The 13,480-nt window shown below is 40.2% G+C and overlaps 1 protein-coding gene across 4 annotated transcripts in view; it reads right to left on the reverse strand.

The window, feature by feature from the left end:
* THSD4 (thrombospondin type 1 domain containing 4) overlaps nt 1-13,480 on the reverse strand; it is a 236,275-nt gene that overhangs the window by 17,027 nt on the left and 205,768 nt on the right. For all 4 annotated transcript variants that reach the window (XM_074549455.1, XM_074549454.1, XM_074549456.1 and 1 more), the window contains 6 exons: nt 12,501-12,676; nt 8,620-8,716; nt 7,519-7,761; nt 5,155-5,284; nt 4,222-4,426; nt 3,760-3,933 (listed from right to left, as the gene is read on the reverse strand). In XM_074549455.1, coding sequence (XP_074405556.1) covers nt 3,760-3,933; nt 4,222-4,426; nt 5,155-5,284; nt 7,519-7,761; nt 8,620-8,716; nt 12,501-12,676 — 1,025 coding nt within the window. The remainder of the gene's footprint in view (nt 1-3,759; nt 3,934-4,221; nt 4,427-5,154; nt 5,285-7,518; nt 7,762-8,619; nt 8,717-12,500; nt 12,677-13,480) is intronic.

Raw genomic sequence — 13,480 nt, forward strand, 5'->3', positions numbered from 1 at the left:
AGTCATGTGAAATGTTTGCAAGAATCTCATCTGCTCCCATCAATCCCATTTTGTTGCTAAGTTCAGTAAGGTTCACCAGATTTCCTCTACTGATTAATGGACGCTGTTTGGTGGAACTCTGCTGCTTTAATGCAGGATGACATCTTTAGAGAATTATGAGACAGGAAGCAATCTTTCTACAAATGCACATAAAAATATCACAAAAGTTTGTCCAGACTCTCTATAGGCAAAAGAGGTTAAAGATCATACAGAAGTCAAAGCCATGAAACTTAAGTTAATTGTCTTATTTATGCCCAAGAAAGAGCAATAAATGCAAAGACAGGCACAGACAAAGTAAGACCAACCAGTTTCACTTTGCTACTACAGACTTTTAACCTGCAATTTTTTCCATTGAAGTGCGTAAAAATTTCTGCTTCTCTCAAGACTGAGCCTGGGGGTATCAATAGATGGTGTTTAGACCTATTTCCCATACAAGGAACAAGAGTATACACTTCAGAAAAGAAGTGTTTGTTTCCCAAGAATGAATTGCTTTTCCTCCCTTCCTTTCCAGAGCACACATGGTGGCCACACACCTTGTTTGTGTAACATACACTCAATGGACTCTGATACCTGTTTATCAAAATACCACAAATCAAGAACTGCATTGTCTTAGGAACATGAAGGGGTTTTTAGTTACATATATAAAAATTCAGTGTGTGCAGAAACCAACACCAAGGAGGTCAATGCCATGGGGCGAAACAGGTGGCCCATAAAACACATAAATACATTGTGGGAAAACAAGCCTGGAGAACAGGGCAAGAAGGCAGCCAAGTGTTATTTACAGGGTAAAGCAACATATAGCCCACCCCTGGGAAGGAAACACAACTCCTACACACAAATTTGTATATGCTCTACAGATTTTTTAAGTGCATATATGTAATATTGCTGAAGTCACATTTAGGGAAAAGTAATGATAGTTACTAGTTCAGAACCACAGAAACTATTAATGATAATACAGGTAACTAGCATGATTTCTGCATCAATTAAAATTTTGCATGGTCTCAGTAAAATAAGATAACAAAATCTCTTCACCATTCCTATATTGGATCACTTTCTTTTCTTAAAACAGTGTAAAAGAATACCCATGTCAAATTCTGCACAAATACGAAATGCTGAAATTGAACATCTGCTGCAGCAAAGACAGTGGCAATTTTCTATGTTGCTGCCTTTTTTTTCTTGATGTTTTGCTAGTTAACCCAGGCTATATTGTAATAGCCCATGCATCCCATCAATCCAGACAGGGAAGTCTGATCTATCCCTTGCTGAAAGAGGAAGTATGTGCCTAACCAATCTCTGACAGGCTTCTGGAAATCTCTACTTGCTGCATGTGCAACTGTACACATGAAGTGTTTGCAAAGTAGGTTCAGAAAAGGCCTTCTCTTCCAGCAGTAACTAAGTTTGAACTCAACCATTTCAAAGTTCCAAAAGTTATGATAAGTTCTTTTACCTCTTATTTCTAGGCATGGCTGAAATGTCAAAATACAATGGGAAAGACTGTTCTGTGGTATTTCCAGCTGGGACTTAAAGTAGGCATGTAATAAATCTCACAAAGAAGGTCTGTTCTTGTGAGATTTCCACCACAGTTTTGCAGACTCAAGAGGTTTGAACAAGCTTTTTTAAAGCATTTGAACTTTTGGCTGCTTATCTGAACCATTTGTGGCTGCCCATCGCTGATCTATGCTTATTGCTGAAGTGTGGCTTGGCTTGGAGTACTTTTTAAGGAATTGTTTTGGGAAATGACACATGCAAAGCCCATATACCTGGGAATGACCATTTCTATTCCATGACGGAATTCTCTTGTTTTTCAACAGAAACATACTTCTGTACAAAGAAAGAGAAATTTCTGCTCCTAAGCTGCAGCCCTTTCAAGGCACAAGAGGACACAATGGCCAATGACCTGACCTTGCAAAGCTGTTCACTGCTGCTGTATTTCACTGCCTGCCCCTGAATGTCTCAACATCCCAGTTATGAGGTATGTGTGAATCTTAGGAGATCCTGCATGTTTCACCTCAAATCTACATTTTTTCCTGAAATAAGCTGTTTCTTACATCCTCTTTGTGAATCAAACTCCAAACCCACTCCTGGCAGAAGTGATGGTGAATAATGCCAACTACAGTAGCAAGCATTTGGAAGAAATTAATCTGTACACTTATACAAACTGAGAAGGTAACAAAATCCATTCTTTACTCTCCAGCCCTAAAAAGTCTGTGGTAAAAAAAAAACCTCCAACATTTTCCACATTACCTGCTTCACTTCTACGTCTCATTTAACATGTATAAATAAGCATAATAACATTCTACAGTTATAACCTTCAGCTCAAAAGCTGCTTTTAATTCTGCAGAGAACTAAGTATCAGTGTAAAATAATCAAGAGGATGGTGCTAGAGTTTTCAATGTAATGTCTGTGCTTTATGTGGTGGAATTGCACTGGACAACAGCAGCTGGGCAAAATGATGTCTTTGAGGGTATAATGGATTTAACAGCACTCTAGAAAGAACAGATCTGTGAGGGGGGAAAAAAGCAGGAAAAAAAAAAGCACTGCCATTTCCCTATAGCAAAATCTCTGCCCTTTGCACTGATACCTCTGCTTCTCCTGGTATCATTCTGTCCATACTATGCAGGAGCATACACTGGAAAAAAAAAGTCATAATGACATAGATAAAATAGTCTATAGCTTTGTTTCCTTTATAAAATCTATTTGAGTTGTCTGAGGGCTGAAAATTTTGCAGACCTTGTAACAAGAGTCTGATTAGCCTTTTAAAGTTCTGTGACATAGCAGGTACCTGCCCTACTTGTGAAGTTCCTGCTCCATCTTGGCATCTCAACCACGTGGAAAATCTGAGTGTCCAAGCTAATGCCCAGCCTGTGAGCCTGACACTCCTGGCTTTCAGAGGTACTATCACAAAGTGATCTAAATAATGAAATTATGAAGTCATGAATGTAATCTTACAGCTTCACTGATAAATTATGTTGTCTGTCAAAGCAAAGACAGACTGAAGGCTGGACTTGCCTACAGATGAAACTGATATGCAAGCATCCACAAGAGGGACCAAAATATCAGGCTCTTCTCAGCCCATGTTTGTAAGACTCTTAATGAAAGCATCTAAATATCACCACTGAACAACAACTCTGAGCCCAATCACGAAACAAGTTAAATCACCACTGGTGTTACTGCTTTCATGCAGAGAATCTGACTCATTGGAAGAAAATTAACCCCAATATCCATGTTCACAAAATAAAAGAGCCTGAATCAAGCCTGCCTGAGTTTATGAAGTTGTTCTACTCTTTTCACACCTATGAAATAATTGGTTTATGGGTTGAACTTAAACTCAGACATCAGGCCTCAAATCTATATCCCTTAACAAAACAGTGGGGAAACTTTTAAGAGTCTGAATCTTGAGAGTCAGCACTAAGCAAGAAGAATAATAAATCTCAGTACACTCAATATTTTGTAAAGTTCAGACTCAGAGCCAATTCTAAGTCTGGACATTTGGCCATGTACCCACAGGCTTGCCCTTTCTAGGCATTCTTGCATCTTAACACAAACTCAAGAAGTCCTTGGGATCATTATTTTTTTGTTTGCCTTTGCCTGTTTAAAAGACCAAGAATAAACATGGAAAATAAGATTACTCCTTTTATGGCTATACAGATGTGTATTTTTAACATTCTGATGCTCTTGTTTTAGGAGGTTTGTCAGGATAAAGATACTGAGAAGCCTTACCCTGTCACTCCATTCTGTAAGGAACCAGCTCTTGGCACAGGGGCCCATGTCGCAGTTCTCGATGTCATTTGGCCGCAGCTTCATGTTACATTCCTCATCATCAACAACGTCCCCAAGGTTGCTGACACACTTCACATCTCGAGTCCTCTGCCCCACTCCACAAGGCACTGAACACTGGGACAAAAGGGAGGCTGCATCAGGGCTCTGTGCAAGGACTGCAGTGGTTTACCAGGGAGCTGGGCTCATACAGTTAATTCATTTCTGCTAAGATATCTTTCTGGTTGGGAAACCAGTGGTCATAGTTAAGCAGGGATTTACTGAACTAAGATGTGCTTATTTCCAAGGTTTTTAATATTCCACTTTGTTTTGAAAAAACCAAATTGATGTTTGATTAGTGATCCCTGGAAGAAAATTTGTATTCGTTCTGAGGTATTCTACCCCAAATGAATGGATCCTACTTACTGAGGTCCACTCAGTCCTGATCTGCCACTCGCTGCAGATCTTGAGCTGGCAGGTGCTGGTGGTGTCGGGCTTCTCCAGGTGCTGGCAGCGGTACTGCTGCACGGTCAGCGTGCGGTTGGCGTAGATCTGCCGGCACAGGATCTGCCGGTGCTGCATCCCCAGCCCGCACGTCTTGCTGCACTCAGACCACTCCCCTATGTCCCAGCTGCAGTGAAAAAAAAGGATATCTTTGTTCCACAAATAATTCTCTAACACTGATCTTAATAGAACCAGAATGACATGATTCTTATGCTGGTCCAGAATCCTATAAAATCCCACCTCAGTCTCTGTGTGTGCAGCGATCCCTTAGGAGGCACCATCACACACTTGTTTACACAGCCTTCCTGCAGAGGCTGGTAACTGTGAGCATGGATACAGATTGCACAATTCATGGTCTCAAGGCATATTGCAAATGTTACTCAAGCCCCTAACAGCTGCTTGGTTTTTAAAAGAATGTGTCTGTAATATATATTACTGCTCTAATGACACTTCTGAAAATATTTAATATGTGCTGTATTTTTCTGCAGCAAAGGCAACACAAGAATCACGTCATGCATCCAGGCATTCATTCATCAGTAAAACTGAAATAGTAAATGATAAACAATAAACAAATATCATTAACTTTAGAGACTGAAAATAATCTCTAGATAGATCCTTCTCATTCCAAAATTTCACTGTATTTACTCAGTCACCTTTGTATAGATACGTTATTTTCAGTTTTGTCTTTACAAGCATGAAGACACACACTTAAAGGAAGTATCTAAATTGTTTACACATTTTATTTCAGAACTCTTGTATTTAGAAAGTTAAACTACTTTCCTACTTAGAATAGCCCCCTTGACATGCAAGATCCCACTGACATTGGTTTATATTACTTAAGTTATAGTATCTTACAAAGCAGGGCATGGGAAAAGGTTGCAGGCCTCCTCTTCTGGAATGGGTTTGGTGCTGCTGTCACAGTAACCCTCGGGCACCTCCTCGTGAGTGATTCTGTTCACGCAGTGGAAAATTGGGTACTGTGATCCTGAAATGAAACAGTCAATTAGGTAAAGAATTGCAATAGCAGCAGCACACAACACTGATGCAGAAAGGAAAAGGATAAATTGACAACAGGAAATACAGACAAAGGTTTCATCCAACGTTTCCAAATGTAAGAGCTGACAGGATGTGGTAGCAGTCTCTGCAATGTCCAAATTCCAGCAAATCTATTTGCTCAGTCATCTTAAATGGAAATCTAGGACAAGAGATGGTGGCAGTTCTCATGGGAAGCATTTTCACTTTGTAAAAAAAAGATAATCAAGTCTTTTTCTAAGCCAAAGTTTTACAAATGTGCTTTGAAATCTCTCAGGTTTTCATCAAAACTGTTAATTTAGCTCCCTATTCTTTAGGTAGCACAAAAATAACTTATTTTTTTCTTCTTGCAACTTGGAATTTCCTAAGGTCATTTAACTTTGGTGGATCTTAAAAAAATAATTAAAAACCATCATTTATATTTCTGCATGAAGAAATAAAGTAGAAGAAAATGGAAAACATAGAGGAAAGAAAAAAGCAGAAAGTGTTCTATACTGAATGACGCAAAATGAAACAAAGCCTTAAATAGTACAGATGTTTTTCCTGATTTTTCCACTCCTTTCTTTGTCAGCCTATATAACCTAGTTTGGCTTGAAATGCCTTAGGGCCATCAGAGAGGCAGGGGCATCTCACAGCAAGATCACAAGAAATGTTCATACATTCTCAATAGTCTCAGGATCCAGCTCTCAAGATCCAGTTTCTTTTGAATTTAACTTAATCAGAACATGCACACATTCTTCATATAATGGGAAAAGAGACACTTATTTCTGGCAGTTCTGTTGCTAAATTTCATGGAGTAAATAGGAGGCTGAAATTAATTTTTTTTATTTTAATGTTTTTTTAAGTCCTAGTGTTTTGCTATCTTCATTTTGACTCAGATTTCATTAATGCCACTGCCAAGAGTGACCAGATCTCTGCAGAAAGAACAAGAACCATGTGCCAATGTTGATAAAGGCCATGGCATACACAACTAAGATTTCTATGATGGAAAGGAAGAATACATTTACCCTGATGTGTTCTTGCAACTGCACCATAAATTACCTGATTTAGATACTGAATTTCACCTTGAGTATGGGAATTCAGTCACTCAGTAGTCGATACAGACTGACTGCTGTTAGCCTATAAGGAGACACATTATTGATAATTATGGATTCTGCCTAGATGACTTGTAGTAAAAGCACAGCGTGACTAAATGCCAACTAAAATATTTTTCTCCACAAAAGGGCTGACTTAAGGAAGTCTGAATTTTACTGGTAGTATTTTAGCTCTAGTACTTTTACAGTAATTTCTCCAAGGAGTTTTCTTTTTTTTTAACTGAGAAGGAATTTTGATTGTTATCAATATTGCTGGATTTTTTCAGCTGTCTGTAGCTATAACATGCACACTGATCTGGCCTTGGACCAAATTTACAAAGTGTCTTCCCAAACTAATTAGGAAGCAAATGTTCTACATGTACATGAACTGGTGACAGTCAGCTGAGCTCCCACACTGGTACATGTTTATTTTAAACCGCTGCAGTTTTATGGTATGGTGGTGGGTGGCTATGCATAGTACAAAAGATTTCACTTTTACCATCAAAAAAACTTATTCTTCCAAGTAATTGCTTGTGTTCTGCATTATTGAATCTGTGGTCACTGTGAATGTCTGGCAGCAAAGCTTAACCTCTGTAGTACATACAAGCAGTTTATGCACCACTTCCCAAAAGTTCACCAGGCCCTTTCCATCCCTTTTCCTTCCCACTTCTTCCCTGTTAAAACCTCAGACTTCTGTAGTCACATCAGTGCTGCTCCAGCAACATCCAATGAGACAAAGCTCTGTCTGATGAAATGCCAGTGAAATCTTCCCATGAAGGTCAGAAAACTGTTGGCAAAGACACAAAAAGCCCGGTGGCTGTATCTGACAAAGCTGGAGAGGCAAAAGGAATGGTAAAGAATACCAAAGGATGCTGAGGAAAGTAGCTGTGTATCAAGGGCATGGGAGAGAGTAGCTTGCCAAAAATGCTGAAATATTTCCTTTCAGAGACAAATGCCGTATCCTTCCTTATAGTTTCCACACTTTCTATTTCTAATATTGCTGGTTTTACTGATTTAAATATAAGCACAGGTAATAGAAGTGATGTGACCTTTGATTGTAAGAGAACAGAAAACAGCAGGTCTAGCAATGTTTGTGCATACACAAAGCCCTTACCTTTCCCACATGTAGTGGTGCACTCAGTTTTCCCAACCTGTTTCCAGTTGTATTCTCGGTTTTGTCTTGGTGGTTGCATAGCAGGCACCTGGTTTTCTGGCTGATGAGAAGGAAATCTTCCTGGCTGAATAACTGGGAAAGTTCCAGCTGACTGTCCAGTGAGAATGTCTGTCTCTCTATGCAAATCCTCAGACTCATGACTTGTACCTTCTGGCATTCCTAACTGACCATTCAGTGGCTCCCCTGATGATGGACAATAATAGAAAAGTAAAACAATGAGCCTATTAGTCTATGTTATTATTCTCTAATAATTAGAACTGGAGAATCACTAAACTTGGAAGCAGCTTTAATCTGCTATGTAGAGACTGCCTAATAGTGACCTGCAAAGACTGTGTTGTTTTAAACTAAGACAACCAAGTCTTAGCCAGCAAGTACATTAAAAACTAAAAACTGAAGAATCTCCAAAGACAACGTAGAGTTAATGCCCCCAGTGTCAAAATTTCCCAAAGCATTTTTGTTTTGTTCCATGCTCTGCATTCTGTGCCTCCCCATGTCACAGCACAGCTGCTCCTCATTATGAACATACCAAACACTCAGAAATCTGTCAAAGCAAGTCACGAACATTAAAGTGAGGAGCAAATTCACTTGCAAAGTTTCTCCTGTCCTTCAGAACTTCCTAGGTGCACACACAGCACATACCCACAGCTCAGGCAGGGGCTGTCCAGATTCTTGCCTGGGAAGAGAACAGTGTTCTGTTTGATCCTCTCCAGTTGCAAGAGGAAAGGGGAACTGTGGAGGGTTGTTTTAAATTATTTCAGAAAGAAAAACACTCTGAAAATAAAGATCATGTTCTACTTAATTTCTGAGACATGGTTACAACACTCCTACTCAAAGTAGTAATCTTCCCAGCTAAAGCATAATAAACCCTGCCAGTTTTACTTCACTGAAGTTTTACCAAATCTATGGTGAGTTCAAATTTAACATCTAGGGTGAAATTCTGGGCCTCTCCCACAGCATTTACACTAATTCATTGGCATGAATTTCTCCATAAGCTTATAAGTGACAAAAAGTGTTTGATAAAAGGAAATGGTGACATTTTACCTGGCCTCCTGTGAGCAAGCAACTGAGGACTAATGACATTGTCTCCTGGAATGATATATTCATAATGTATACCAGGGTTAGGCTGCTGATGAATCATCTAAAAAGAAAATCAGCATACATTGAGTTCTTCCACTTGTTATGTCACTAACACTTAAACATCAACTTGAACTGATCAGCTACATAACATTATTTATCAATGGTTGGGATAGAAGCAATGGTTAATGACTGTCTCCAAAAAATGCAAAAAGAAGAAAACACAAGTTACTGTTTGCAAAGAAGGAAATGCAAGTTCCTGTGTTTGCAAATTGAGCTAGTTTTTGATGGCAGAGAAACTGTTTGTCTAAATCTTCTCTGAAAAACCTAAGCCTGCCATGCTTAGGGCCAAGGTGTGCTGTGGGCTGTGCCAGCCATGGCCTCTCCCCTCAGCAAGGGGAGCAGCAGAGGCACACACCAGGCCTCAGCAGCAGAAGAGATGGTCCTAAGATCATCAAAACACTCTCAGATAGCAGGATTTGACAGATGCCTGAGGAAACAAAAGCAAAGAAGAAACAAAGCAGAAAAACTAAACCACCACAACCCCTAGCCCTACACATGCAGCCTATTGCACTTTTGCAGGTTCCCCAGAGGCTCAAGGAGACCCCTGCACACAGCACACACTGCTCTGTGTCCATGGCAAAGCTGCTGCTCCTTCCAGCACCTGCAGCTCCCTCAGCACCCATGGAGCCCCAGTAACCCACCAGTTCAAACTGGGGCTGTCCTGCTGCCTCCCCAGGAGCAGTGCCCAGCAAGGATCAGGGAGCAGGTCCCAAGGCCCATGGACTTGCTGCAGCAGCAGCTGAAGATCACCTGCAGCCCTCCTGCACCCTTCCAAATTGATCTTCAACTGAACCAAGATGTCTTACAGCAAACCATCAATTCCATCAATATGTTCTTTACGAAACACAGGCAGGAACCAGAAAGTTTTCTCCTTTAAATGTGAAAATGAAGCCCAGGGTTTTCAGAATGCTGCTGCACAAGCCCAGGTGAGCTGACAGGAGCATGACTCTGACAGCCATTGTTACACTGGGTGTGCTGTTTAAACAGTTGGGCATAACAGGACCTGAGAAAGACACGACTTTAGCACAGCTTTTACAAACTGTTAGCAGCACACTCCATTCCCAGCTGAATTCTACTGCACTGCTGCTCCGAGCCTGAGCACACCCACACTACAAATGCAGGGGTGTCATGAGCTGATAGTTCCACTATTTTAGCTCTGACTACTTCAGTATTGCTTCTACTGACACATGTTCTAGCCTGAACTCTCTGTGGAGATTAGTCTGATAAAAGCCTCAGACTATACTCAAAGTACCCTTTAAAACCAAACCAAATCAAATCAGAACACAAAAAAAAAAAACAACAAAAACCCAAACCAACAAACCCACAAGCAAACATCAGAGCTACCTCTGGCTCTTTGGTTCTCACCAATGAATCTCATGGATTCTTGGACCTAGAAGTAAAATGTCCTGCTATCCTAATGGCCCAGTGACCCAGCAGAGGACAACTAATGCTTCAAGGCTTCACTAAATTTGTATCTATTAATACCAACTAGGGATTCAGACTTCTGTTTTAACTTATGTCAAAATCACTCTTTCCTTGCCAAATATAATAGCTGTTCCTCTAAACGCTGTCCCCCAGAGAGTATTCACTTTTCTGAACCAGCTAATAATGCACTGCTTGCAGTATTTTTTTTAAGGTTGGGTCCTTCCAATGTCACTTTCTTATCCAAAAAATACACCCTCTTTGTGGTCCTGAGAGAACCAAGAACTGTGAACTAACTTCAGCAGTACAGTACACTTCCCCTTCCAGAGCCAGGACCCTGTTCTGTAGATGGTTCCAGGAACAACTTCCCAGTGGTTCCCATGTGATGGTTTTTCCATCATACTTCTCAAAACAACTGAAAGTCATATTTTAGACAGAGCTTAACTGATGAGGTCCCTAATTAGCATATTGTTCCAGCTTTCCTGCAGGAAAATACTTGAAATGATAGAACACTTCTGCTTTGACTTAGTGGACCCAAGTCTTTGTAGCAATGTATACTTCACACTTGGACAGAACTTGCATCTCTTCTTCTTGTTACTTATAACCTCCTGTACATCAGAAAGCTTTTCACTTTATATTTCAGAGTGGAAGAAAGACAGCATGATCTCAGAAAAATAGAACAGAAGCCATTTGGAGTTCTCATCTGCAAATCTCTTCATTTTTCTACACAGAGCATAGAGATCATGAGTATGGGTGAATGGAGAATTACATAACTCAGGCACTGTAAGATGAAGTCTGAAAAAAGACATCTGTATCTGCTTGGTTACACATCTCAAACCTGGGAGAGAAGCTGTGTCATACTGAACATTGATTTTCTTGCATCTAGCACTATTCACCTTTATCTTCCCACAGTATATTAAAAAAGAGACTAAACTATCATTTTATACTGAATTGTAGCATTCCTCCTATCAAACCAAAACATCTCAGGTGAGAGTCCTGTCAAATCAGAAGTGGCAACCCACAGCAGCAGCCACAGAGCAAAGCTGGCAAAGCTACACCCATCATGGCAGCTTTCTTACACTCCCTAAGCCTAAACCAAAACACTACAATATCAAACATCAAAACAAACATCAAACAACATCAAAACTTAAGGCTTTTTTATGATATTACTTTGGAAATGTTTAATCCATTTCCTAACCCATTTCTCTCTGGGTCATTACATACCAGGCATTAATTGGCTGAACATGAAAACTCAAAGCCAAGCCTCAACTCACAAACCCTGTAACCTCACAAAAACACAAACATCTGAAAAACATAGAGTCTGCATTGCACAGTTTAGGAGAAAAATTGTTTATTTTTCCAGGTTTTTCCCAGTCATTCATTGCAATCAATTGGAAAAGAAGTTCGGATCTTGGACTTGATGATCTTAGAGGTCTTCTTCAACCTTAATGATTCCAGTGTTAGCATAATTATTACATTGCTTTATTAGACACCATATAGCAGATGGGAAATAACTTTGGCAACATCTAACTTTTCCCAGCCTAGTAATCAGGGTAGTTACTATTAAGTTTTCTATGGAATTACCCAGCACATTCACTTTTCTACCTCGCACTGCACTCAAGGACAAAAAAGCCTGTATGAAAGAATCATTTATTCCCTTAATTTATTTTTTTCAAGAAATGAATTTTACTGTGTGGGAGTGTATAATCTCAGAACACACCATTTATCTTGGAAGAAGTTGTAATCAATTCCAGTTATGTTTTTTATTTCAATATGATGAACTAAAAACCCATCCCATCTAAAGTAAAAAGCTTTCTCAATATTTCTTCCTCTTAGAAACAATTTGTCTTCTGTCTTCCTTTCTCAAATAGCCATTATCTATGGTCTCCCATCACAGCTTCATATTAAAACTGCCCTGCTTCAAATCCTACGTTCTATAGGTTTATGGACTTGTTTCTTTTAAAGGAAACTGAGATGGTGAGAGGCCTTGTCTGGCTTAAGTATTTGCTTCTTCACTGTAAAATTAAACTATACCAAATTTGTTTCAATAGGAAAGTATCCAGAAAAAATCCGGTTCACAAAAGAAAAGCCTTGAACATTTGTATGCCTTATTTCTATTTTACTGAGTAAGTTCAATTGGTTTTACTGGATCAGTTAAGTCTGAGAGAAAAAGGCTTGATGAAGATTTCCTATGATCTGGAGCAAAACAGATACCACAGGAAACAAGTGTAAAACACCAAAACAAACATTTCAAAACTGCAGCAACAAAGCGTTGGTACTGAATACCATTTTACTGTTGCGTGTTAACCACAAACTGAACAATTTCTTTTCCATCAGGAAGAATAATTTAAATACTAACTCACATAGACATCAAGGACTTCATTGGTTGGCCCATCAGCCAGAAAGGACTCCCCTGCAGTGCTGGAGATCTCATTGGGGCGTCTGTAGGTGAACATTGTGCCCCCTCCTTCGTACCTGCCCGGCCGGTCGATGGCCCAGTTGCCGTTGATGATGGAGCGTCCCGAGCGGCTGCGCAGGGCTGCAGGGACACAAACACAGGCACTGGTCACAGGAGAGTCCCTTCCCACATGCAGGGACACAAACACAGGCACTGGTCACAGGAGAGCCCCTTCCCACACTGCTGCCCAGTCAGCTCCTCACAGCTGCACAGAACACTCTCAGGTATTCCTGATGCCAGGCAACAAAGCTGATGAAAACAGTTATATTAGTAAAAAACTCAACAAATCCAGCACAAAGCAATCTTAGAAAACTGTGTCTCAACACTTCATATGTTTATGTTGTAGGAAAAGAAAGAAAAATCAAAGACAGCTTGGAAACCTTTTCCAACAGTTTCTCCCAGGTGGCCACGTGACTCTCAGCCAGCCAGCAGCACACACAGCACACATGGATGCCAAGGAAGTGGTTTTCCTGCACTTTCTTCCCATTGCATGGACTAGTTTGTGATTTAGGCAGAACAAATCACAGAGTCAGATACAGAAAACCAGTGTATTACACAATGTAGAAGGAGCAAACAGTGTAGGAGCACATGAGTACCCTGAGTTGCCAAATGTTCCTGTTATTCATCATGATGCCCTTTGGCTGGTCCCTCCACTTCCTTTTCAGAACAAGTTTGTCAGAACATCTGCAGAGTCCTGACTTGCAGGACTGCTTGAGTGCTGAGCATTCTGAAAATGCTCTGTAGGATCCCTTGCATAAAGAAAGTTACTTGCAAATCAGATACTAGCCAGGGATTGATAAAATATGGATTCAGTGTCCCGCTGGGCAGTGCTTTCCCTTTGTTATCATGGGCTAGTCACTGGTTTGGTGACAGAGGAGCCTCTGT

The sequence above is a fragment of the Zonotrichia albicollis genome, chromosome 11 (assembly GCF_047830755.1).
Source record: "Zonotrichia albicollis isolate bZonAlb1 chromosome 11, bZonAlb1.hap1, whole genome shotgun sequence".
Lineage (NCBI taxonomy): Eukaryota > Metazoa > Chordata > Aves > Passeriformes > Passerellidae > Zonotrichia > Zonotrichia albicollis.